We start from the raw sequence: 27596 nt of genomic DNA, 5'->3' as shown, positions 1-27596 counted from the left end.
GAAAGATTGTGACACCGATAAGAATGTCGCTTCGATCGGTGAGAGGCGACAAGAGTATTTTCTGCAGGCCCTAGGGAAAAGGTAAGAATGCATCCTAGAAAACAGACAATTGAAGGTTTTGATGATATTAAAGAGTATAGCCGGTTAGATTATCAAGAGCTAATATATACCGAGGAAAGAAAGGTCGAGAAGGTTGAGAATTTGTGCACGAGTGATGCGCGTATTAACTAATTTTTACGATTCGTTGGCAATAGCCGTAAGCCTTTCTTGTCGACATTTTGTACTTACTTGTTCACTCAGTTTGTTTATCAATAAATCAACTTCTTTAAAACGCAGGTTATTAGTTTGGTAGCCAAAGGTTGTTGTGGACCCGGCTTCCAACAACTCTTATTAACTGTTTATTTCAGATAGGTGGATATCAGTATAACGTAAATGAAGAAACGAAGTCTCTATTCATACGGGAAGGTTGGCACTTGAAAGTAGAAAGATCTAAGAAATCTGTTAATGTTTGCAATCGTACACACCCTCGATAAATTTACAAGCACCCCGGGGGCCCTTGTCAGGCAACAGTGGAATCTTTCAAGGTTGCACGATCTTCTTTTGGCGGAGTATTCGAGCTATTTATGCATGAGCAATAAGTGAATTGCAGTCTTGTGTATGCCTGTGTCAGAATTCGTTTTGGAGCTGGACTTACCGCGAAAGCACCTAAACAGAGCTACTTTCGCAATACGAAGCCAGCACTCGAGAGCCTTGAGCTGATTACGATGTCTGGTTGACGTATTTCCGAGAAAACCGACTCCATTGCATTGCGCGGGATGGTTGTCAAAGTTATCTTTGAAAATAGACTTTCAGAGCACATTTCCGAGAAAAAACATGTTTCGTTTGGCGTGCGTGCAAAGACTTTCTTGGAAAAAAAAACTTTGTTGTTCATTTTTCGCCGGGTTGTTCAAGCGATGGATAACGCCATCCACCGCGGATAAATCACTATCCAGTAGAACAACACTAGCAAAACCAATTTGAGTTAACCAGTCGTTAGCGCTATCCACTCGTCGAACACCTGGGGCCTGGCTAATACCGAGAAATTAGAGTACAGCACATGTGCATGTGAAGGTTATCTTACGCTTTGCTATTAGGGGTACGGCAGAAGGCAATGTGCAATTGAAGCATAACTGCGAGGAGTTATTTACATCTCATCTTATAAATTAAAACTCGATAAGTGGAAAACATAACCAATATTCTGTGCAAAGTGTACAATGAGATTTGATTGAACACGAGTACATTATGTGCTTTACAAACATACAACAGTGCGCGGAATTCTGTGAAACAGGCGCTGTGAAATTAATGCTATTAGTTTATTGAGTCGAAAACAAGCGAGTTCTCTGGTTTAAACTAAAACTTAGAGTCGATTTTCCGATATAGACTTAATTGAAATTTTAAAAACTGTTTGATGGACCTACACGCTAGGAACATTTTCAGGAGAATGCTTTGAGGGAACATTCCCCCTTCTCCCCAAGTACAGGTGATGCTTTTCAATTTATGTGTGTGGCCTATCTTTTTACGGTTGACTTAAGACAAGCAAAATAAAGACGACAATATAAGAATAAAAACAGCTTTTCAGGCAGCATTAAAAAGTAGAGAATTGTAAAAGATTACCCTAAAAAAACAATTCAGGCAACAAATAAAACCAAGCAAACGTGTGTCATCTCGCATTTCCGAGAAAAAAAGTACTGATGCATATTGAGTCATTTGATTTCTCGGAATGAAGCAGCTCTTGTCAAAGCTAATTCCGAGAATTCATTGGCTGGCCGACGAGTTTCCTGCATACGTAATGATAATAATAATTAAAGGTCAACTGCGTGAATTTTTAGTAAAAAGGTTGTGTTCGTTAAGTTTCCTTTAATGTTTATTTTCAAAGACAAATTTATTCTTTGTTTATCATGTTTTCCTCTTTTAAGACCCTAAAGTATTGCATTTTGCGTGTAGAGTAAAGCACGTCGGGCTGCGGTAAACAGTCATATTCATTGTGTCCGTATAACTGGCAGTGGGTCATCCATCAATGATTGAATTACAGGCAATCCGATGTTTTTTTTCCAAAATAAGAAACTCAGCTGTCTAGAAAAAGAGGTCAAACTCGGATCAGTTGCACTGGTATCATAGGTGGGGCCTCTAATGATACTAAGGAGATAAAATTTAACCGTTCTGAAATGGGTACTTGGATTTTTATTTAAGCAAATACAAAAGGACGCATGCAAAAGGGATGGCTAAAACTTAAATTGTGTATGCTCGACAGACATTTTGAGAAGTTAGGTTTTTGTTTAGCTTGATTTGGTTGCACTTTTCAGTCGCCGAATTTTTATGTGTAGTCGCATGGGCACATTGCTTAATTACTTATGAAAATATTATTTGAGGGGACAGGACTGGGCTTGTCAATGCCACAAAGAATTCTTTCCTTCAAAGAGGCATGGTGGATGTTTATCATCCTCATTGCTAATTTATAGTGTTAATTTATACGAATCATTTTTATACTTTAAAAATAACGAGGGCAAACCTTTTTTCTGAGATTAGCTTTGTGGGTCTATTTTCTGCGCCATGGTTACTTTCGCATCTAGGCGCTTCTTGCAACAAATTTGCCTGTTCGTGTCTTGGAAACATGCCAGCCAGCAGCTTCGGGGATTTTGAGAAAGAGGTTGAAAAAAATATAATCACGTCAGAATTAGCCTCAAGAAAATGCCCTTGAACGACCTTTTATATTTTGCCGGCTAAGTTGTAATTGAAAATAAATGTGAGGATTCATTTCGAAGACTCCAGAAAGAATTGGGTTTCTTTCATCATTGTTTTTTAATATCTTTAATAATAGACATTTCTTTGATAAATAATATAACACCTAACTGGCAATGTGAGTGAAGCTGAATTTTAAACCGCTTTGCTTTAATAGATGAGCTATTTGTGAAAGCAGTTCAGGAGGTAGCTAAAATGGGTAAGTTCATTTAAAGCAATGGTACTACGGCGAACGCAAACAGAAGGGCAGGCACAAGAAAAAGGAAAAATTCTGATCGTTGCGCTTGACAATGTGCTTATGCTTGCGTGAGGCCCATTATCACGGTGAAATAAGCGCTCTTGTGCTTGTGTCACTAGTGAAAACCAAGCTTTATAGACAGCTGAAAAATTCAGGCAGCTCCAATGTAATTCGAACCCATGACATCTGCGTTGTCAGTGCAATGCTCTACCAACTGAGCTAGTTGGAAGCAGGTCAATTTGTTGGGCTCATGTGTTTTTGTGAAAAAGGACTAAATGAAAGAAATGTATACACTTGAAGTGCGGGCTATAGACAAAATAGCGAAATGATCCTAGTTCCTTTTGCTCTTAAACAGGTTTTCAGATATTTGATTTGTCGTTTGCCTTTTTGGTGCTATTAATTCCTTTCTGTTTTCTCTTTTCCCTCTTCGTATTAAAGAGAATTATTATGTCCTCTCTGTTGAAATTCAAGAATTGGCGTGGGGTTGGTTTATCTCGTTTCGTTATGTAATTTTTGTATATGCGACTGACGTTTCATTGCCACAATTCTGCATTTCTTGACCTTCACACTATTCACAACCTATTTTTGCCTGACTTCTTTCCTATGGATTATTGTCCAATAATTACAGGATCAAGTTTAATCTAACAGAGGACTTTACTTGTGTTTTTTATTCCAGCTGACAACGACGACGATGATGGGTTTAATTTGATTCAGCCGTCACTTATAAAACAGTTAAAAACCATCCTAGATCAGTACCCAGATGATGGTCAAATTCTGAAGGTACTATGCTGAATTTACTGCTCCTGTTAAAATAGCCTGTAGCTATCAATGGCTTAAAATCACATCATCTCGGTCATAGCAATACAAAAAGGAAATTACTATTGTCAGTTTTGGTAATGATGACATTGATATTTGCGGGATACATTTATTATTTATTTTTCGACCTCGGATATTGCGTTTTCTAGTCTTCTGATTGGTTTACTCAATACCGTATGACCTAATATGGAAACTGATTGCTTCAAGTGGTGCCAAGCTGAAAAATATGTGCTGGAAGCGAAATTTCCTGGGGCACAATGGTTAAGTGTCCAAGCGCTTGTTGCATATGCGACTGGTTACAACCAACTTGGCGCGTACCATCTCATATCCAACGTGCGCTCATTGAATGATCGTTTGTACCTATTCCAATTCTCTTACCATTGTCCAATCCATTAGTGATATAGCGTTTTAAAGCTTCCCATTTTCCGGGGTAGCAACAGCCGAAAGGCTAGACATAACAAGCCATCCTCGCTATGCTTTACCCGAGGATAAAAAGCGAGCAAATGACGCACCATGATGAGACCAAACCACCGGAGGCCTAGGGGACGAAGTTTTCCTTGTCTTTGTGAAGAGTGTGTCGGTTCTTTAAGTGCTACTATGATCAAAAAATTACTTCCTTTTTTTCTTCAGATCTTGAAAGTGTGTTTGCTTAACACCTGACTGGCAAAGTTTTAAGCTTTGATTTCATTCAAAGGTTGTTTACTTTGAATGTAAGTTTTGGATTTCACGGTCCGCAATCACACACTTTCAAAAGTGACTGCTTATTGTTAAATTTCAGGGTGTAAATGCAGCTCATTATATATACAAAACACATGAAAGCGCCGTTTCACTGTCAACAAGGATCGAAGTTTGTAGTTACAGTAGTCGCTTAAATGTCAGAGACCACCACATCCTCGTTTGTTGATAAACGTTTCTGTCTTTGCTCTAAAATGTGTATTTGAATATTTTGAAGAAAAAGCTGCCTTTAGATGAGAGGAACTTCACGGGTCGTGTTTATTTGTCGCACGAATTGTAAAACCGCAAGCGGTGAGTAAAACAAGGCTCCTTTTTTCCTCTCTCCTTACCTTCTTTCGACATCAAAGTCGTCTCTCTGAAATAAATGCACTCTCTTTTTTCTTTGAAATGGAAAGTGTGAGCGTTTGTAAGGCCGACAGTTTCCGTTCACACTTCACTGAATTCCTGGCGTGATATTTGTGTTCGTTTCGGAAGCCGTATAGAGTAAAAAGCAAAAAATTAAAAATCTGTTAAAATATCTGTGTTTGAGAAATACTGCGCATGTCATCGCATGACAGTGCCCCTTTAAAGTTAAGGCCCGTTTGAACGGTTTCAACAGTTGCTTCAAAATGAGTTTAACACTTTGTTGAACCAATGTTCGCTGCGTTCAACAGGTCGGGAAACGGGGTCCAACATTTGACCAACATAAAAGTTGGACGGATGTTGGGCAAATGTTGGACGCAAAAACAAAGTTGTGAGGAGGCCGTTCAAATGGTTCCAACATTGCGCCAACAAAATGACCAACACTTTCGCGAAATGTGATTGCGAGGAACTAAGAATTAAAAAGCAGACTTCTCGTCCAGATAAACCGTGACGTGTCGTCATATTGATGATCATGGAACGATGTGAGCATGCGTGTGTTCTACAATTGTTGAACAGAGTGTTCAAGCGGGTTGAACACCCTCAACATTTTCGGGAAGAAAAGAAAAGTTGAATCGATGTTGAATGTAACCCGATTCAAACTTGATTCAACATGCTTTCAACAATGTCGTGGCGAACCATTAAATAGGAAAATTCCAGTTAAAATAAACAGGTGTCTTTTTGAAATCAAAGCTGAAAACTTGGGTCACTTAGTGTTTAGTTAACATAGCTTTGAAATCTGAAGAAAAAGAAGAATTGATTTTTTTCTATTCGAGATTACCTGAAAGTTTTACCACCACTAGGAGACGTTTCGAAAAAGGAATGATTAAAAATTTCCCCAGTTATTTTCCCCGAAAGTCGGTCCGTTCAGGATTTGTTATACAATTTCCCGCAGCAAAGAGCTGGCTTATCCTACTAAGCCAAATAGTAATCGATTTTGAGTCTATCCAAGAGCCGTTCATTCGCCCTGTAGATCGAGAAAAAAAATATTTCCGACACAAAAACAATCTGATCTGAGTTTTGTCAATTTTTTTAGGAACTTATCCAAAATGCTGAGGACGCAGGAGCAAGTCAAGTGAAATTCCTTCACGACAAGCATAGTTATGGAACAGAGAAACTGCACAACGTTGGTCTTTCGCAATTTCAGGTGAGATTCTTGACACTGCAATCCCAAATTGGTGCAAGATCGCATTTTTGGCATTCCGTTATCAACTGCAAGCAAGAAACGCTGAGTGCATTGAACGTAGTGCTTGATTTTATTCATTTCTAGCAAAAAAATCAGTTGTGTGGGAAGTATAATATTGCAACGGATTTTTTCCTTTAAAAATGTATATAAGCAATATCTTGACCAAGATCATCGAACTTTCTTGCACTAAGATAGACAGCACGTACCAAACACACCCTCAAGCCCTAAGCAACCCCAGCAATGATTGACCTGCGCACGCGCAAGTATAGGGACGTGAAGTACGTTTTCGTTTTCAGAGTTCGCGGTTCTTTCGATCCGTATTAAGAATGATGAGTGCTAAGCGTCCGAAATTAACTTTTTGGTGCAGGCGCCAAGTGGCGGCTAAAAAAAAAAAACTTCAGTCGCCAGATGAAAAATTTGATCGTCGAAAAGTGTCCATAATTTTTTGTTTCTGATCATAGACAGAAGGCATGAATTCCTATAGTACATTTCTAAGCAGCGCTTCAAGCAGTCGTATTTCTTACTTGAATGATCAAAAAAGGGTCGAAGACTTGCACTTAAACCATTCAATGCATTTTCATTAAAACGAAATCGAAAGGTGTCTAAATTTGAAGATTGGACATAACACTCGTTTCTTTCCCAGTACAAAGGCGGGCTAGCATAAATTACTAGCCACGCGCCGTACAAGTCACGCGAATTGTTAGTGCCAGGCCACTCTTGAAACAAATTCGCTTGTTACCTTGGAACATTTCATATGATTTTAATGCTTTTAGACTTAAGATATGGTTATTTTGGTGCTGTGTATGATTTATCAATTTATATCTCTGCATGTACGTTTTTAAGGGTAGGTACACGCTGGTATTGTGACATTGTTTTAATAATTTACTTCAATTGATAGACAACTAATATTGCAAACAACAAATAGAGTTTGAAGAATTCTACAGTTAATATGAAGGCGCTTCGTACGTTTGTGTATAATGTAAACTGTTTCATGTCTGGCAGCCAAAAAAATAAGACAACATCACTTCCAATATGACGCACAATTGGGAAGCATTTTAGACTCCTGGACTCTGAAATTAAAAAAAAAAAAATCCTGCTATACATCTGGACACTTTGTATGATCCATGTGTTATCTTCTCAGAGTTGAAGGGGATCGGAGAAATCACTCTCGTTTATCGTTAATGTATCGGTCAAATCTCCTCTGAGCAACCCCCCGCGCATTTGACTTTTTTGCCATATCGGCATCGCTATCGGGTATCAATGTTGTACCCAGATTATCTTTTCCTCAACATTGCTAAATTACCTGCTTCCGATTCGGATGCGCACGATATACTAAAAATAAATTACTTTGTTCGCTCGTTTTTTATTAAAATAAGTCACAAACTTGTTCAGGGCAGCTCGCCAGCAGACATATCAGTCGAGTATGGAAAAATATGGCGGTTGTTGTCGTTTGATTACATTTCGTGGAAGACAAGTATCAAGTAAGTAATTTTATGAGAATCGTTTTTCCATTCTTGAGCTAGAGCAATGCATGATTTTTTTTTATTTAAAAATAGATTATTTCTTCGATCACTGGCTTAGTTGGACGCAAGGTCAAAAATTAGGGTCGCCAAGGCTCAACTTTCAGTCGCATTGGCGACCAGCTGGTCGCAATTTCGGACCCTGGACTGCTGACGCGCAGACATCTTGAATATTTGAATGGAAGGGCTGGATGTGCTTGATTGGCTGACTACCTGATTATTCTTGGTGATGACTGAAACAACCGCACAAACATGCCAGAATCCACAATAATGTTGTACTGGCAAAACATTTCACAGTATAAACCAACTATATTTCATGACGTAATGACGTGCTTCTCGCCTAATATTTCGGGTTATCAGACATGCCTTAAGGGCCTTCGCTGAAACCACGTTTAAGTCAGAAATCTCTACTGACTTTCGTGCATTCGATCTTCTTCTATAATAGGGGCCAGCGCTGTATGCTTACAACGACGCCATGTTTAGCAGAGATGATTGGAAGGGAATACTAATGCTGTGTGACAGTATCAAAGTCAAGGATCCTATGAAAGTGGGTCGGTTTGGACTGGGATTTAAATCCGTTTTTCACGTCACAGGTAAGGTGTTTTCTGACGTTTCTAAATAACATCGGAAATAAAATATTAGCAGGCATTTGTCCTTCGAAAGGGCCACCCCACGGTCAATCTGGAATAGAAAAATATTTCATGTGGAGTAGTGTAATGAACATGACGAGAGCTGCTCTTTGAAACTGATGAAAATACAAAACTGTTTTGCACACCTGCCACTCAACAAACACCTACACCGACAGTCATCACATCATCGTCAACATAATTATAATCAGTGATAGAGAAAATGCAACAACAGTGCGTCTAATTGGAATCCGAGCCAAGTGCAAGTGTCTAAAAAATGATCAAAGAAGTCAAGAACGTGTGAACTGTGATCCTTTCGGGCATCTTGAAATAGCAAATTTTTGGTTGACACGGGAAAATGCGGTGTCAGTTTGCTTGTGTTGGATTGTGTTTTTTTGTTCTTTAAAGATCATCCAAGCATTGTAAGTGGCTCACAGATTGGCGTAATTGACCCACACGAGAAGTACTTCAATGATGAAGTTAACCGAAGATCAGGATACCGTTGGCGAATGAAAGAAGATCACAACGTAATGATCACTATACCGGACCAGTTTAGCCCTTATAACGGAAAGTTTAGTGTTTCCGATGACGTTCTCTCCTTGGAGTCGTACAATGGCACACTATTCCGCTTCCCATTACGTAGGATAAAATCGGACTTATCAACTACATTATACACCGATGAAAAGCTATGTACTTTGTTTGAGGGTTTTATAGCAGATGCCCACTTAGTTCTTCTTTTCCTACAACATCTCGAATCCATTGAACTGTACGTGCGTGATGAATTGGACGCAGAACCCAGACGAACTTTTCTTGTCCGAATTGCCGAAGAAAGCCTTCACTTCGCCAGGGACAAGAGAAATGAATTTCGTGGCATGATAAGAACTGGGAAGCTTATGCCTGATCCTGTTCAGGTGACCTATCCAGTTACAATTGAAACCATCAAGTTCAACCAATTGACAGAAACGGGCATTCAAAAACATTCATTCCTGGTCACTAACTACTTCTGTGGTGGGGACATATCATCAGAGTTTAAAACACTGGCTTCGGACGAGAGCCTGAGTTACCTACCGTTGGTTGGCGTTGCCATGGCAACAACACGTCCCAGAGAATCATTGGGTCATGTGTTTTGTTTTTTGCCGTTGCCGGTCCAGATAAAAAGTCTAACAGGTCTACCAGTACATGTCAATGGTTTCTTTGCTCTGAACCAAAACAGACGTTACATCAAGTACCCAAATGCAGAGCAGGAAGATCAGGAAAGAGAGGGTCGACAGCTGACTGACAAGTCGCTATTGTGGAACAGGTGCCTGCAAGACGAAGCTATCCCAAAAGCTTATGCTGCAATGATAATGGAAGCCATTCGCCAAAAGAGTTTCAATGTGAAAGCAGAGGATGTCTACAAGTAAGTTAGAAGTGCGTAATTTGATGTAAAGGAGGAGTAGAGGATACTTATCGTAAGTAAGTGAGTGAGTCAGTAAGCAAGTTATTAAGTAGGTAAACTTTATTTAAAACACGGAAAATCATCAGTTAAGCCAAAAAAAGTAATACCACTTTACAACTGTATTGCGCAAACTAATTTCGTGATCGATAGCGTCAAATGCCTATTAACAGACTACTATGTAAGGAACGGAACCCTGACTGGCAACTTGAAAGCAATTTATTGTCATTTAGGTAGTAAGTTTGTCCTAGAGAAGTCTTTCAAGCACTTTTGAAACTACTGGAATAACGAAGATGGTTCGATCATTGGCTTTCTTTTCACCGATTTTTTTCAACAGGTTGAGAACAATGTCGTTACTCAGAGTTTTTAGAGAGAACAAATTATCAAAAGGCGACAAATATGATTCAGCGTTAACTTCTCCAACGGGAAAATCTCGGGCTAGCATTTTGGCAATATTAGTGAAGTGCACATTGAAAACTTCCGCTATGTCGTTGGCGTTATTTATAGGTCTAGCCTATTATCAGCTTGGATTTCCAAAATATTGGACGACTTACTACTCTTCCGTGAGCTTAGGTCCTTACTAAAGTTCCGGGCCAAGTTTTACGTGGATTGCCCTTGTTAGTTTCCAGGTTTTCAGAAAAGTATCGTTCCTGTTTCTAGCTCGTTTATACTGCTTCCACATGGCTTAGTTATTTGTAGAGGTAATTTTCTTTTTAAGATCCCTTTTACGAATTTTGTGCAATAATTCTCTTGTTATCCACGGAAACTGTTTGTTACGAACTCTTTTTTATTTAAGTGGCGCGTGTTTGTCCATGCAGCTGACAAACAGGTTTTTCTGTTCTTGCCGCATATCATTTGGGTGGGTCAGAGTGCAAACTAACATACTTCCTTCATGGCATTTTTTAATTTAACAACTTGTCTTTTTGAAAGTTGTTAAATTGCCGCCGTTCTATCGTGCGAGAGCCATTGCGGTCATGATGAGCCTTACGTGTCATTAAAACAAGGGAATGATCACTAATCCGAAAGCGATCAACGCCAAAGTTTCAAGCATTCTCTGGGAAATTTGTTATACATATATCAATCAAGGTTTTGACACCGGTGTAATACGTGTTGGTTACGTGAATAACAGGTTAAGAGCATAGATATCAAGAATTCCAGTCCGTAAGGACGAAATAGGTGCTGTTGCCTCAGGCAACAAATTGAAGTTAACATCGCCAAATAGATACAACTCCTAATTTATTGCGTCAATTTTGTCGATCAATTTCTCAAACTCGTTATACAATTCAATCGGAGAACCTGGGGGCCTAGACCAGGTGCCAACCAGGAATACTGTACGTCGAGGAAAACTGATTTCAACAAATAAGCACTCTAAATTATCGTTATTTAGATCATCTCGTCTTCGGAAATTAAGGTTTGTGCGTAAGTATGAACAAACACCACTCCCTTTCCTTCCATTAACTCTGCGATCTCTTCTGACTATTTCAAAGCCAGGCCCTAGTTTCCCGAAGAGTGGATAGTGCTATCCACTGGATAACTTAATTGCTTTTGCTAGTGCTTATCCACCTTTTGAACAACGGAAGCCGGGTAGATAAACTTCGTTATCTTGAATGATGGAGTTCAATTTAGATTCATTAATTAATAGAATATTTAGTTTAGAACAGGCCCCAGTTGTTCAAGCGATGGATGGCGTTATCTGCCGGATAAATCAATATCCAGTGGGTAAGTCATAGCGAAACCAATTGCGCTATCCAATGATAGTGATTTATCCGGTGGATAGCGTTATCCACCTTTTGAACAACGGAAGCCGGGTAGATAAACTTCGTTATCTTGAATGATGGAGTTCAATTTAGATTCATTAATTAATAGAATATTTAGTTTAGAACAGGCCCCAGTTGTTCAAGCGATTTATTATATCTCTCAGATAGTACGCGCGCTGTAATTGGCTAAATTAGCGGGCCGTATTCTACAGTACGGCCCGCTGTACAGCCCGCTAAATTTAAAATTTCGATAAAACATCATCTAGCGAGTTTTTCATGTCATTTCTGTTGCATAAACTTGTACTGAAAACTGTTTGAATCTTGCAGGCAACTATTTCAAACTTAAAAGCCAAGAAGATTTAGTTTTTGGAATTTTGGCACGGCAACCTTTGTGGCAGTTGAACCTTCCGCTTGACTTTGACTAGTTTCCTTGCCCGCGCGCCGGATTAACCTCAGAGATATAATAAATATCTTACTAACCGAGTTTTCTCGGTCCGTACTGTAAGTTACGGATCCTCGTTTTTTCCCGTTGATTTATGGCCCGCGCGCTTCGCGCTTGGGCCATAAATCAACGGGGAAAAACTCGGTCCGTAACTTACAGTACGGACCTCGAACTCGGTTAGTAAGAGGTATGGATGGCGTTATCTGCCGGATAAATCACTATCCAGTGGGTAAGTCATAGCGAAACCAATTGCGCTATCCAGTGGATAGTGATTTATCCGGTGGATAGTGTTATCCACCTTTTGAACAAGTGGGGCCAGGATGTGAAATCTCTAAGTTCGTTAATATGGGGTAGCCTGAAACCTCGCCAAAAAATACTAGAACAGTTCAACTTACCACGGCGAATCAGGTGAATGTGATTCTCAAACGGCAATACCCTAGTCTAAACGCAAATAATTAACGTCAAAGTTGACTTTGACTGAGCCCAACCGTAATAAGTTTGCATGTTCTCAATAACTCAAATTAAGCATTACTGCAAATTTTTTGCGAACGCTTTCAATCCTTGACATTTCTCAATTTCGGACAATTACATTGTTGTTCTTTTGTTTTCTGTTGTAGTGCATGGCCAGATATTAACGTTGTCGACTTTAAGTGGAAGAGACTGCTGGATCCCTTGCTTCAGTCGCTTTGCAGGGAAGAAGTTATATACACTCCAAGAGGCGGAGGGAGATGGCTGAAAGTGGAAGAGTCTGTCTTTAATAAAGTCGACGACGAATACTTAAAGGAGTTGCTTCCCCGCGTATTGTTAGAAGCGAATCAAGATATCGCCTGTTTGCCTAACCATGCGTGGAGGGCCATTGATTTGCAAGGAAACATAAAAAAGGAAATTACACCTTCATTGGTTCGAGATGTCCTCAAAGAAACCCCAACGTGCTACAGAAACCTAGATCGGCAGGAGAAACTGCACCTTCTAATGTTTGTCCTAAGCGCTTTGGATGACAATTACGCACAACTTGAAGGACTGGAATTATTACCACTTGCAAGTGGAGGCTTCAGATCCTTCTCAAACTCGAGTGAGCCTGTTTACATCGTATCATCAGATCAGCCACGAGAACTTTTTCCAAACCTAGAAGACCGCTTTTTGGACCAGGAAATTCCTGAGGATCTTTTAAGAGACCTGGAAACGGTCGCCTACAAAGGTATGACATATTTAACCGGCTGGCTTAAGCCATGTTGGTGGACACATCTTAATAACTTTCTTAATATTTGGATTACACCTTATGTAACCTAAGAAGAGCATACAAAGGATTAATAATTTTTGCATGCTAGGCAGACGGTGTCTGTGTTTACCACTCCCTTGAAAAGTTGTAATACGGGGATAATGATAACCAAATTTTAAAGTTCAGTCCACATCTTGGGCACACTACTGCGAACCGTTCATTCCCCGTCTTTAACTGGAAACCGTTGGTATAAATCTAGTTATAGAAAAGTACACCCACATTGTACTACGTGAATAACACCTAAATCAAGGAATAGGTATAAATCTAGTTATAGAAAAGTACACCCACATTGTACTACGTGAATAACACCTAAATCAAGGAATACTTACGATAGCGCTATGTTATATTTTGACATAGTATTTTCGTTGACCATGTCGTTGTTGTTCATTGAGGTTGCTATTATGAAAATTGGAGACCGGAGTGATGTTCGAGCAACACCAAAGTCTAAGGTAGTTTAATTAGTTCTATTTTATCGTTATTAGGAGGAACTCAGTTAAAACAGCTTTGCCAAGGTGATGTTATCACTGTTCTTGAAAAATCGTTACCACGCGATTGGTCAGAAGGTGAGACAATAAAATGGTACCCTGGTGTAGCCACTCATAGCCATCCTCAGAAGAAGTGGCTTGAGCTGGTGTGGACCTATCTTCGGAAGAACTTTGCCACAAGAGAAGAGCTCTGTCGATTTCAAGGAATCCCATTGATACCTTTTGACATGTCACAGTTACCAATTGAATTAGCAAGGCTTAAACTGCCGTCCCGGATAGTTGTGAGAAGCCTTCATGGTGCAAGCCTTGATGAAATTCTCACCGACGTCTTAAAAGAGCTTGGGTTGATTGTGATTCAAGAGCTTCCGGTTTTCCTAGGGCAACATCCTGCAGTTATCCACAGTTTTGTTCATGCACCATCACCTCAGGGCGTCTTAAAAGCTCTGTCGGGGGCTTACCTTTCAGCAGAGAGAATTTCTATGCATTATGTATCAAACGAGGGGAAGCGTTCCTTGAGGAATTTTGTATCCATGATGCCACCGTTAGAGTCACACGAAAAAGGCCTTCTTTGTCGCCTGCCACTGTTCGAAACGCTCTCCAAATCATTTGTTTCAAAGCAAAGTGGTTTAAGCGCTGCACCGCAAAGCTCCTTTCCACTTGATTTCCGAAGAGAGTTTCTAGACGTTAGACAAGAAGACGCTAAGAGATTGGCTCATTTACTTCAGATAAGAATTCCGACAGAGACGGATTTCCTCTTAGAAGAATTATTTCCTGATGTTAAAAGGAGAGCTTATTCTGACGAAGAAATCGACCACCTCATGTCTTTTGTAATGGAAAGATATCCACTTTACGCAAAATCAGATCACCGATTTGAAGTGGAGATGGTGTCTTTACCATTTGTGTCAACGCTCCATGGGCGTGTTAAAGCAGAGGAAGTCTTCAATCCGAGAAATGAATTTCTTCGTGACATTTTCGCTAATGAAGATGTTTTCCCTACAGGAAATCACTACACTGATTCAGCGGCCTTAGTGGTTCTGGAAAAACTTGGTTTAAAAGGCGAGGAGAAAATCACTGCGCAGGACCTTCACCAAAGTGCAAGAAAGGTCGCAGGCATGTCTGATAAAACGACAGCAGAGAAAAAAGCAAAAGCGATCATGGAGTACTTATGCAGAAACCCAAAGAACCTTGAAAAATCTTTAGGACCATTATTGCAGGACATCTCTTGGATGCCCGGACAAAGACATAAGCCCAAAGGTTTTCCAAGAAGCCTTACGTTCCGGGGAGAAAGTGACGAAGAAACTCATTTCTTCAAACCAAGAGAAGTTTTTTGCGCAGATAAAGTGAACCTCATTGGGGCGGTAACGCCGATTGTTCAAGTAGATTCTTCCTGTGAGTTGGCGAGATGTCTAAACCTAGACAGGATGCCCAATGTCTTAGATGTTGTAGAGAACTTGAAGGTCGTAACCCATTGTTATACTCAACAGGAAAAACCGTCTTATATGACCATTGCGGAGGACATCTACTCTTTTTTAAATGATGCTACAATTAACTCTGATCACAAAGAGGCCTTGCAAGGAGATGAGAATTTCAGCTGGATCTGGACGGGGGACGGATTCTCGTCTCCAAACGCTGTACTGGCAGAAAAGCCTCTTATTGACCTAACACCTTACATCTCCTATCTTCCATCAGAAGTGAAGCATTTTTCGAACTTGTTCTCGAAGTTTGGAATGCGGGAAAGAAGCAATACCTTACTTTTGCTCCAAGTACTTGAAATGATCAAACAAAAGTATGATAAAGGATTCGGATTTGAAGAGGTAGAGGTAAAAAGAGATTTGCAGATGGCAGTGGACATTCTAAATGAGATCAAACCAAACGTTGGTGAGCAACTACCAGATGAACTTCAAGAAAAAGTTCTCATTCCAATATGTGTTAAAGGGGATTCCAGCGTCAAACTTGTACCAGCCGAAGAATGCATGTACTGTGAACATGAATGGTTGGAAACACTCGATGATGAAGTGGACGTGAAGTACTCTTACGTCCATCCAAACATTCCCAACAGTACAGCAGAACTTCTTCAGGTCCGCTCTAGGACTAATTGTATGCTAGAACCTGACGAAATTGGAGATGAATTTGGACAAGAAGAGCCCCTAACCCGCCGACTAAGTCGACTTCTTGAAGACTACTCGGATGGCTTCGCAGTTCCAAAAGAGCTTATTCAAAATGCAGACGATGCTGGCGCAACAGAAGTCCGTTTCCTGTACGATGAAAGGGCAAACGAAGACGCCTTAACTTGTCTGATTGATGAGGGAATGAAGGAATGTCAAGGTCCTGCTTTGTGGGTTTTCAACGACGCCAAGTTTAAAGACGAGGATTTTCAAAATATTACAAAGTTGAATGGTGGCACAAAAGAACTCTACACCGACAAAATTGGAAAGTTTGGACTCGGTTTCAATGCCGTGTACAACCTGACTGATGTTCCGATGTTCCTGAGCAGAAATTATTTTGTGATATTTGATCCCAACACGTTTCATCTGGGGAAGGTAATCAGAAATAAGAGCAAACCTGGAATCAAGATTGACATAAACAAGAACCCCCACAGATTACGAACTTTCAGAAACCAGTTTAAACCATTCAATGGCATTTTTGGCTGCGATCTTCAGCTAAACAAACAAGACAACTCTTTCCCAGGGACACTGTTTCGTCTCCCTCTAAGAACGACAGTCCAAGCTCTAAGAAGTGAAATTAAGCAAGAGGCTTATGACAGCACACAAATGCGAGGCCTTCTTGAGATCTTTGTCCGAGGAGCCAAAACCCTGCTCCTTTTTACGCAGAATGTACTACGAGTTCGCATCTTTCATTTGGCTAAAGATTCGAATGAGCAGACGTCACCACAGTTGATGTTTGAGGTAAAAAAAACTCTGTCTCAAGTTGGCGTCTTAAGAGAATTACCTATCGCAGTCACTCTTCCAGAAACCTCAAAGAACATTTGCAAAGACGACCAGAACCTCTTAAAACAAAGTAATTTTCTAAAAGCGTCAACTGAAATTGCGGAACGTATGGTGACAACAAACCAAAGTGAAGATGACTTGCTCAGTTCATCATTTACTGTCGACATGAAAAGCACCTTGACAGAACATGGACGCGGTTTTTTTGGGGAAAAAGACCATTCAAAAAATGAAACATGGCTGATTGCATCTTCAATGGGGAAAGGGCAAGCTATGCAGTTTTCAGAAAATTACAAAGGTTTGCTTCCGTCAGCCGGGGTAGCCGTCCAGTTGATATCAAAGGAGTGTCAGAAAGTAGTTCCGTTACCTCACAGGGGAACTGTGTTTTGTTACCTTCCACTACCAATTAATAGTGGCCTGCCTGTACACGTTAATGGAGCGTTTGCAGTGGCCTCCAACAGACGCCATTTGAAGGAGAGAACCGAGGACGACAAAGCTTGCACTGAAAATAACTGGAACAGTGTCTTGTTGAAAGATTCTGTTTGTGCAGCATATCTAGACCTTCTTGAAGACCTGAAGGTGAGTGCAGAGATGTCGCCCTTTTCCTTACTTTGGCCCAAAACGTTTGATGTGAGGCCAAATTACGAGCCTCTTGCTCGTTCTTTCTACCAGGAAGTTTCCAATGGGAATCGTTTCCTCTTTTCTGATGGGAAGAGATGGTTGGACATAAGTAGGGTAGTCTTTCTAGAGCCAGAGTTTCGCCAGGAACCACAAATTGGTGATACAGCCTTTGAAGTTTTCCGGCTGCTGGTAAAAGGAAATGAGGTGGCTATTGATCTACCACTTGATGTATTTCAATCATTCCTTGGTTACTGCGGTATGGAGAAAATGCAATCGAAGCTATATGACAGAGGCAGGTTTTTCTACGACCTAGTGTTCCCTAACATTGCCATTATTCCACCCAAGTTGAGAGATAAGTTGATTTTGTATGCGTTGGACGAAAAGAGTGGGACGTTTGATGAACAACTACGGAATTGTGCTTGTATTCCAACCTCACCAAATGGTCAGACCCTCAAATGTCCGAAAGAACTGGTCAACCCTAACAAAGACTCAGCCCGGCTTTTTTGCAATGAAGATCAAAGGTTTCCTTGGGGCACAAAGGAAACATTCTTAGGTTCCCAGCGACTTGCAAAGCTTGAGGAACTTGGAATGATGGCAAATGATCTCCCATGGAATATAATTGGAGAAAGGGCGGAAAGTGTCAGCACTTTAAACCAAGAATGTAGCGAGGCAGCACTAAAGCGTACTAAAGCCCTGTTAGACCTGTTAGCAAGGAAGCTAATCGCGGGCGGAGAAAACTCCCCTTCAGGAGAAATCCAGAACAGACTCGTACATGCTAAATTCTTCCCAGTTGTTAAGAAGCCAAGGGAATTTCCTTTTCGTTGGAAAGGAGGTGGTGGACTTGAGAAACAGGAGCCAATGATATCGCCCAAAGAAGCCTTTCCTCATTCTCAAAAGTATTTAGTTTGTTGCTCTGAGCCTATCGTAAATTTGCACATGTCTTCAGAAGTCAGAACCTTCTTGTGTTTGGACGAAAAACACGTTACCACCGATCATGTTCTAACCCAGCTTCATTTTGCATCAGCCACTAACACCGACAAGCTGGAGTACTCAGAGCTTGAGGAATTAAAAAGGGTTTGTTTAGAAAATTACCAGTATTTTCAGACTGGCCTGGATAAGAAGGAATTCGAAGAAGAGAAAATAAAACGAATTCGTCAAGAAAATAGGTGCATTTTCGTTGGAAGAGAATTTGTTGATACAAATCACGTGGCCTTCGATTTAGCTCTTGACTGCCAACCTTATTTGTACAGACTGCCTCTGGAAATCGCTGGACGATTTCGCAGTTTGATGATGGTGTTTGGGGTTAAAGAAACCTTCGAGAAGAAAGACTTTATGGCGTCTTTGGAACGAGTTAAGTGCAAGTTTGGAGGAGCTGTGGTAGACAAGAAGACCCTACAAGTCACCATACATCTTGCTTGTGAGCTGGCTAAATGTATGACGGACTCTCATGAAGACTCCTGTGAAACTGGAGAAAGTAACGAAGTGATTTACCTCCCAGACTCCCAAGGTGTGATGCGACGTACAAGTGACCTTTGTCTAAATAACTGCCCTTGGTTACCTGCTGAAATTGATACAAAATATGCAAACCAAATGATTCCTCTCCTAACCAGTATCTCGCTGGGTGTAAAGACACGCCGGGAGGAGGCACTTAAACGTTTTGCAGTTGGACTTCCCTTTGGACAAAGCGAGAAACTGACAAATCGCTTGAAGCGTATTCTCACAGCATACCCGTGTGAAAAGGAAATCTTGAAGGAGCTTCTTCAGAATGCTGATGATGCAGAAGCAACAGAGATATGTTTCATTAAAGATCCTAGGCAACACTGTGACGAACGCGTTTTCGAGGATTCCTGGAAAGCTCTTCAGGGACCCGCACTGTGTGTGTACAATAACAAGCCATTTACCGAAGCTGACATTGCAGGAATACAGAACCTTGGAGAAGGTAGCAAGGGAGATGACCCGAACAAAACTGGACAGTATGGCGTGGGATTCAATGCTGTGTACCATTTGACTGATGTGCCATCCTTCATTTCCAGTGGACCAGAGATCGGCGACGTGTTGTGTGTGTTTGACCCACATTGCAAATATGTGCCTGGGGCAACTTCGCGAACACCTGGACGAAAATTCACGGAAACAGCAGAGTTAAAACGCATTTTCCCCGATGTATTCTCAGGCTACTTAGAGGAGCATTACTCTATTCAGAACTCTACCATGTTTCGATTTCCACTTAGAACTTCTGATATGGCTAAAGAATCTGAAATATCTGAGAAACCAGTTTCGCTGGAAGCACTTAAAAAGATGATGGATGCGTTGAAAGGGGAGCTTTTTGAAGCCCTTCTGTTTGTCAACAGTGTCAGAAAGATCACGTTGAGTGATGTCGACCAGAATGGGAAGGTTTCTGACTCGTATTTCGTTGAGGCTCAAATGTCAGACGAAGATGTAGCAAAACGGCGGCAATTTGCTTCCTACGTCAAGAAATGTGGGAAATCAAGAGAAAAAAATGGAGTGCTAGCTATAAATGCCGAGTTACAGAAGTGTTCCTATGTCCTCCATTTAAGAGACAGCACTGGGTACGAGGAGAAATGGTTCATTGTCCAGCAAATTGGGTTTGAGAAAAAAGTAAAACAGAGCCTTGTCGATGCCTACAGAACCCACGATTTGGGGATGCTTCCTCGAGGTGGTGTTGCTTGTCTATTGGAAAAGACACCATGGGATCGGAGTCATAAGGAGACAAAAAATCGAGCCGGGAAAGCTTATTGCTTCCTTCCACTTCCCATAGAAACTGACCTACCAGTCCACATTAATGGTCACTTTGCTTTAGACCACGAGGCCAGGCGAAATTTGTTGACAAACACAACTGATGACTATCGGAGCGACTGGAACACAGCTTTGGTAACAGACGTGATAGCATCATGTTATTTGACACTTTTAGACGAGATAAGGAAATTTCATCACTTGCCTGTGTCACAGAATGCAGATCATACAACTCCTGGTGCCAACACCTTGGCTTTGGCCATCGAAGCCTATGAGGAGCATTTTCCACCCGTGGTCAAAGGAAATCCATATTGGACGATTCTGGCAAAGTCTGTTTATCAAGAAATGGACCGCAAAAGATTGCGACTGCTTCCAGTTTTACGGCATCAAGTATCAGCTGACGTTCAACTGACGTGGCTACCTCCAACGGGAAAAGGAGAAGATAAAGCATTTTTCAATAATCTTTGCCTTAATTCTGAAGAAAACGTTCATTTTCAGCAGCTCTTGCTTCAAACAGGCTTTAATCTTGTGGCATTTTCTTCGTCAATTTGCACATCGCTGAAGCAATCTGATGTAACTGCATCCTGTGTTTCCCCGGCTACTGTGTTAGAATTTTTTAAGACCTTTCAGCATGAAGACTCTCTTTGCAAAATTGGACCACTGCCTGCAGATGTCTCTGAGACACCATTCACTAATGCCTCAGTTGTCGAACTAGTCCTCCGGTACTGCAAGGAAGATAAAGAGTTCCTGAAAAGCCTCCCAGGACTTCCCTTGCTTTTGATGGAAGACAACTACCTTCACAGGTTTAGCGTGGATGATCCGAAGTTCCTTTCTCGTCACTATTCCATCCTTCCAGAATGTAAAGAAATGTTTGTTCAGAGCCACATTAGAATGCAGATCTTTAGTGATCCGAACACTGTAAGCGTTCCTGTATTCAAGCAGTTTGATGTGAAAAGTTTTGCAGCTAACCTCGAGCGAACCCTCTCAAAAGCGTATTTCAATAGTGAAGGGTACTTGAGGTGGTGTCCTAATCAGAGAGCTATTCCAAATCCAGACTGGCTTAGAAGAGTTTGGAACTTCCTTTCCGAAAACATTAACAACGAACTTAAGGAATTACGACAGAGTAAAATGGAGAAAGAGAAAGCGATTCGAGAATCATCACTTAGTTTTGATGAGAAAAACAGACTCAGAGAAGCAGCAAGGATTAGTGAGAGAGAAGAGAAGATGAGGATTATACGGAACAAACTCAAGCCTCTAAAAAATTGGAGTATTCTTCCTTGCACTGAGACGATTTGTTTAACCCAGACTGACAATAAAAGCTCTTCTGGTGTGACAACACAGTATTTCCTCGTGCCGTTACACCTGGCAGAATCTGTCCTCGATTTCCAAAGCGGTGCCTTAATTCCCAGTGTTGTAGATACTTTGAAAATCCTGAGTTTGCCTGAAGTGAATTACCATGTCATGACGACATCAACAGGTTCTGTTTCTCGTATGTATATGGATTCGAGGAGTCTTGTGAGCACACTTGTGGGCTCACTTGAAACACCAGCGTCTCTTTTAAAATCTTTTCAACAGAAGATGGCAGCGAATCCAAACTCACTTGAGGGGAAACTAAAGCCTTGCGAATGTGAGATAATTTTGCATTATTTTAGCGAGAGAGCCAGTCGTCTACAACCAAACGATAAGGACACTGTGAAACTGCTTCCCTTTTATGAAACACGAGATGGAAGACTTGTTTCCTTGAACCACCAAAGAGCATGTCGGGTGCCGTTTGAAGATATCCCTGAAAACGGAATGCAGGCTTTAGAAAAGGAAGCTGACGTGGTCTTTTTGAAAGGTCATCTAACATTAGGCCCACTGTTTGAATTCCTTGACTTGGAAGCAGTGACGGTGGCGGACATCTATTGCAAGTTCATTTTAAGCTATTTCCACATATTCTCTGATGGTGACAGGTTGGTCCATCTCGAGTTCATGCGAGAGTTCATACGAGAAAACCCAACAAAGCCTGTAGATGAAGGCCAAAAACAGATGCTTTCGCAATGCTTAAGAAACACGGCAATCCTGCCCTGCACCGATGGTACCCTGAAAAAAGCATCCTGTTTCTATGACCCTGAAAACAAAGTTTTCAAGACGATGCTTACTGAGGACAGGTTTCCTCCAAAACCATTCAACTCTCCACCTTGGCTAAAATTTTTGAAAGCCATTGGACTGATCCATAAAGTTTCCTGTGACCATTTTAAGACGTTTGCTTTGGATTTAGCTCGTGAGGGTGCACAATTTCGCACTGATATCACAGACAAGAAATCTGAGGTCCTAGTTACTCACCTGTTCTTACGGGAAAATGTGGTTGACGAAGGTCTTCTCCAAAAAGTTTGTGATATCAAGTTTGTGGCTGCAAACCCTGTGATGCCTGAACTTCGAGGCATTCACCGACAGTTTGGCGAGAGCGGAGACAGTGGTATGTTGCCATATATTTCATTCAAAGGGTCTGCGTTGAAAAAACATGCAAATATCGTTTGGACGATGGTTCCTCTTCTTCCGAAATGGGCAAATCCCCGGAAACATAGGAGTGAGATGTCTTACTCTGGTGATTACTGTGAAGCCATCCTTGCCCAGCTTCAAGTGATCACAGAGCCAACAGTAGACATGGTGACTTTCCATTTCCAAAATGTATGCTTTTGCCAAGAGAAGGAAAACGAAAGAAACTTGGCTTCTGATCACATTATCACGAGAACGTCGGTCATGACAAAGATTTACAGATTTCTGCAAGCAAACGCCCTCTCAAGCAAAGTCATAAAAGATCGACTGGCGCACATTCCTTGCCTTTTGGTCGAACAAGGTAAACGTTTTGTAAAGCCTTGGCAGGTAGTGATTGCCCTGTACAAGGAATCAGAAGTAGAACCATTTCTTTACGGAATGCCGGAGGAATTCATGTCATTCAAGGAACTGTTTAAATATCTGGGATGTTCTCCTTCAGTGAAACCATTCCACTATGCTATGGTGCTTGAAATGCTTCAAAGGAAATGCACAACGAACGCACTAGAACCAAACGAAAAGTTAAGGGCTTTCAAAGCTCTGAAAGGATTTTTTGAAGCCTTGCGAGATAATCTAGACGACCACTCCAGCTTTTCTTCCTTGTGTTCATTGTACTTGCCAGCCGTTTATCCATTTGACTACACCTGTAAGGATAGTCCATTACCAGTCGTTTTAAGGGAAGCGAAAAGCCTTCTATATGATGACGCTCCACATTATCATGACCGAATTGCAAACTTCCATGAACTGTTTATCTTGGATCTAAAGAAGGCGAGTGTCCGTTGCAACTCTGGAAATTACAAGGACCTTGTAATTAGTATTCCAAAAGCTCTGCAGCCTAAGATGTTGTCTAGTGTCGTTGAAGAGACATTTGTTGACAAAGGAGACAGCACACAGAGTTTTGATGTTGGAGCGGCCAGGTCATTGAAGATACAACTTCACTCTGAAAAATTTCATCGAGGAGTTGTGAGACTCATTCGTCATGCAAGTCACGAACACAATGAGAAGGTAGACGAACAACTGGTTGTTTCTGTGAAGAGCCGACTGCAAAATATCCAGGTCTATGGAATGAACAAAGTCGTTACTCATCTGGTTTATAACGGGAACGCAATTTTAGGAAGTGAGGCTGAAGTATCCTACTTTTTGCAAAAAAATTGCAATTCCGAACGAGACGTTTGGAATATATACGTTAATGCCACAAAAGATGAGGAGGAGACCAAGGATGAAATTGCTCTTACACTATCACAAGTTATCGCAGAAGCTTGTCGAGGACTCCTTCGAGAAACAACGGTATTTATTCCTAGAATGCTATGCATCAAGCCAGACAATATTGGCTCTTTCCTAGATAAGAATAGGATAAGACAAGATGACTCCTATGGTGAAGAAAGAAGTGACCTATTTCCCTTGCCAGGGAGTTTCATTCCAGTTGCAGAGCATCACCTTCTCAATCCGGCCTTTGAATTTTTTAAACCTGATGAATATGTTGGATACGAACTGGAAGATCCAGGGCTCGATCACGAGGAGGGAGAAGCAACCTTCATCTACGCTGTGATCATCGAAGAAGTTCTAAATAATCATTCCACCCTTTTACAGAAGTGTTACAAGATCGATATTGGGGACGATAGAGGGCCAAAACTTGTCCCGGCTACTGATTTATACAAGTTTTATCGCCTTCAAGACATTGTATCGACTGCCATTGTCCCATCAGAGCAAAACTGGAACGCGCAAGAAGAAAAGGAAAAAGAAGCGGTGTTTAAGGAGATTTCAAGGACACTTGAAGAGGCGTGGAGGCTTCCTGAAGATCAGAAAAGGAAAGTAATCAAAAGGCTAATTTTGCAGTGGCACCCAGACCGGAATCCAGGAAACGAGAGGTTCTGTACGGAGGTCTTTCAGCACATAATGACTGAAATTGCAAGATTGGAAAAAGAAGGCATTAATGGCGGCGACGGACAATCATCGGACAGCTGGTATCATCATGGCTCGTATCGCGACTTCTGTTGTTTCTGGGGAGCGCGTGCAAAACAGTACACTTCTCGACGCCGAGAGTATCAGGATAGTTACCACCGGCATTATGGATCATGGGATAATGGAGGAAGCACATGGCAGGTTCCTCCTAGTTTCAGCACGATGAATCCTCAGCCAGGAGAGGCAAAGCGCTGGCTGAGACAAGCGTATGCCGATCTGGAAGCTGTGGACAACGACATCAGTTCTGGAAAGCCGTCTTTTGAATGGGCCTGTTTTAAATGCCACCAGGTGGGTGCACAACTGTACTTTGGTAGGTATGCGAAGAGCAGAATGGACCCTTTTCTTGTGTCGACGTAATTTGTTTCAAATTTGTAATCTAAAGGAGGACTTTAATTGTTAGCCCTCTGGTTGCTGACCTTTCTGCTCTCTGCTTTTGGATGTGATCCACTATTGCATTTGTTAAGCGACGGTAGTTTTTCATGCCTTTCCTGGCCTTCTGAAATCATGGGGTAGGGGTCAATTTGATTCCAGAGGCGGCTTCTTCAGAGCACTACGTAGCACTACGTAAGAGCTAAGGAGCAAAAATGAGACCGTGTAGAGGGGGCAGTGTATTTCGTCACTCACGTAGGCGTTATTCTTTAGACAGGGTATCCATAGTTGTAAAATTAACTTTGCGCATACTAAAGAAATTAAAATTCAAGGAGCCTATGAAAAAAATATGTTAACTGCAAAGACCAAATTTAGCGAAGAAGTAATCACGGTACTGTTATATGGAAAGAAGGCCCGGTAACCCAGAGAGCAGAATGCGGAAGTTGTTGTTTCAGTTGCTGAAGAGAACAGAGCACTTCTGCTTAAATAACTTAATTAAACATAATTGGTGGATTCACTTCAGTGCTCCCGCGATAATTCAGTGATTTATCAACAACTTTCCGGTGCCTAAATTTTTTATTAGGCTGCTGAGAAAGGTTTGAAAGCCGCTCAATATAGCAGGAATGCTTCAAAGACGAATGTTCACAATCTTGTGCAAAATTCTCTGATGGTTGGCGACTCGGAGTTGACAACTTTATCTCAAGATCTTGAGAGGAATTTGGGAGACTCGACACGCATGCGTTATCCAGACCAAATGGAATTTCCTCGCATTCCAAACGACGTTTACACAGAAGAAATGGCACGTCAGGCGTTACGAGTAACCACGCAACTGTTGTGCCTTGTAAAACAAAAGTGTTTTTAAGGTAGGTAGCTAAGAGGCTGAGCATGATGAAATTTCTTCCACTTATCCCATAACAGATAACAGTGGCAGTATGGACTAGTTGATAGCACACTAAAATGAAATGTGGAATAAAACGAGCCCTCGTTTTCTTTAAGGAAAGGAGATGGAGACACACCATTTTACGACGGACGATTGTTAAGAGGGGGATGACAATTAGGCGTTTTTAAGGCCTTGTGCATCAAATCTTTTTAATTTCAAGATAGAAACAGTAAGCAGACCTGAAATTTCCTCGTTCAAAATTTTGGTGTGAATATATGCATTGGCCCAGAAACCGAAAAGTGGATCTTGAACACGTAGTGTATCATTGCATACTAAATACACACTACGTTAATTAATTACTTGTATTATAAATTAAAACTATTTGTAGTTTATGCATATCATGGTTCATTTTATTTTAGGATTTTACTTGTTTCCCGGAGATACAAGCCTATTTTTTGCTACTCTAAAATTCGAGCTAAAACGAAGTTTTATATATGTTAATATGTATGTAAGCCAATAACAAAGTCATCGCATCTCAAGTGATAGAACAGAGCAGAACTCAAAGAGCTGGTTTATGACTTTCCACTGATATATCCATTTCCGTTTTGTAAGACTAACCTTTTCTGACAAGAGTTAATATATGAAAGCCATATTTGACTTACATTTGCTGTATTTTCCGCTCAGGAAACCTCTCAAGGAGTGAAATGGACAAGTGTTTTCCCTTCAACTTGACATTTGATGTCTATGAGGATGGCAGAAACACAGAAATCAACACAAGTACGGCTCGGCACAAATTTTTCTCTACGAGTTGCAAAAATCTGACTCTTGCTAATGATTAGTTTTGCTAGTAGTTTTGTCGGTGTCTTAAGAGTTGTTAACAAGCAGCTGGTAGTAGTAGTTACTCACACAGTTAATGCCGAAAAAAGAAAGTATTTCCCTGATTATTAGACACTTGATGTAAGGTGTAGCAAAGTGGTTTCAAATGATCTATGGATTTAAGAGTTGAACGCGCATCTTGAAAAAATCGAAAAAAACGAAGTATTGATTTTTCTTCTCAAAGACCTACGAAGTATCCTATTAAAGGATTTGTGATTTGTGAGTGATTTGAAGGGGTCTTAAGTTTTGTTTCTAACAAATTAGGAAATATTTTGATAATCCTGAAAAACCAAATACGTACTTTTTTTTCTCAAAGCAAGCAGAAGAAAGTTGAATTATTACTTTTCACTGATCTATCATGTATAAATTCTTAAGACTTCTGATGCTGGCGACCGGTTGATAAAACCAAACTCAAGCTGGGGGCTTACATCAGTAGTGTCTCTGACTGGATGCTGCATGCATAACAAATTGCAGTAAAATAATTAAAAACGAGAATCCTAGTCTTCTACGCCAAGCATCGGCCTGCTCCCTCCCTGGAGTGTCTGCAAGCTAATAGCGCTAACCTCAAGCCCACTGAACACTGGAGTTATTTTTTACTCCAATCTTAGTTTCGATAAACGGATCGAGCTGATATGTAAATCTGCTTTTCACTCAATTAGATTAATTTCGAGAAAACCTTTGTTGTCAAATTAAGCTTATTGCTGAGTAAGGCTGATTGATCACCAGATTTTGAGATTCATTTGTACCTTTTTAAAGCATACATTTTTTGTTGTGAAGTGATTGTAAATAAATTATTATTACTCGGACCCGTAGGGGCACCAAATACCGCTAATTTCGCTCACCTTTCTTCTGATTTTTATACATATAGAATATAAATAGACATCTCCTATTCATGAAAACTACGAAAATTGTACACACTCGGTTTAATGGTCACTTTAATTCGTTTGTGGTGACCTGTAGC

The 27596-nt window shown here is 40.9% G+C and overlaps 1 protein-coding gene across 2 annotated transcripts; it reads left to right on the top strand.

Moving 5' to 3' along the window:
* Positions 1–27457, top strand: LOC138020145 (sacsin-like). Of its 2 annotated transcripts, XM_068867238.1 has the most exons (11): positions 19–81; positions 408–465; positions 2936–2977; positions 3693–3796; positions 6003–6113; positions 8118–8265; positions 8707–9697; positions 12550–13130; positions 13694–24798; positions 25463–25742; positions 26444–27457. In XM_068867238.1, exons 3-10 carry the CDS (start codon positions 2974–2976, stop codon positions 25739–25741), a joined length of 13323 nt encoding a protein of 4440 aa, XP_068723339.1. In that variant the 5' UTR covers positions 19–81; positions 408–465; positions 2936–2973; the 3' UTR covers position 25742; positions 26444–27457. The 2 variants fall into 2 exon arrangements, with proteins under 2 accessions (XP_068723302.1, XP_068723339.1); XM_068867201.1 differs by lacking the exon at positions 408–465 and having other exon boundaries at positions 1–81.
* Positions 27458–27596: the final 139 nt, after the last annotated feature.

The sequence above is a fragment of the Montipora capricornis genome, chromosome 1 (assembly GCF_036669925.1).
Source record: "Montipora capricornis isolate CH-2021 chromosome 1, ASM3666992v2, whole genome shotgun sequence".
Classification (NCBI taxonomy): Eukaryota; Metazoa; Cnidaria; class Anthozoa; order Scleractinia; family Acroporidae; genus Montipora; species Montipora capricornis.
The sequence above is the reverse complement of the archived record's forward strand: the minus strand, read 5'-3'. Positions and strand labels throughout refer to the sequence as shown.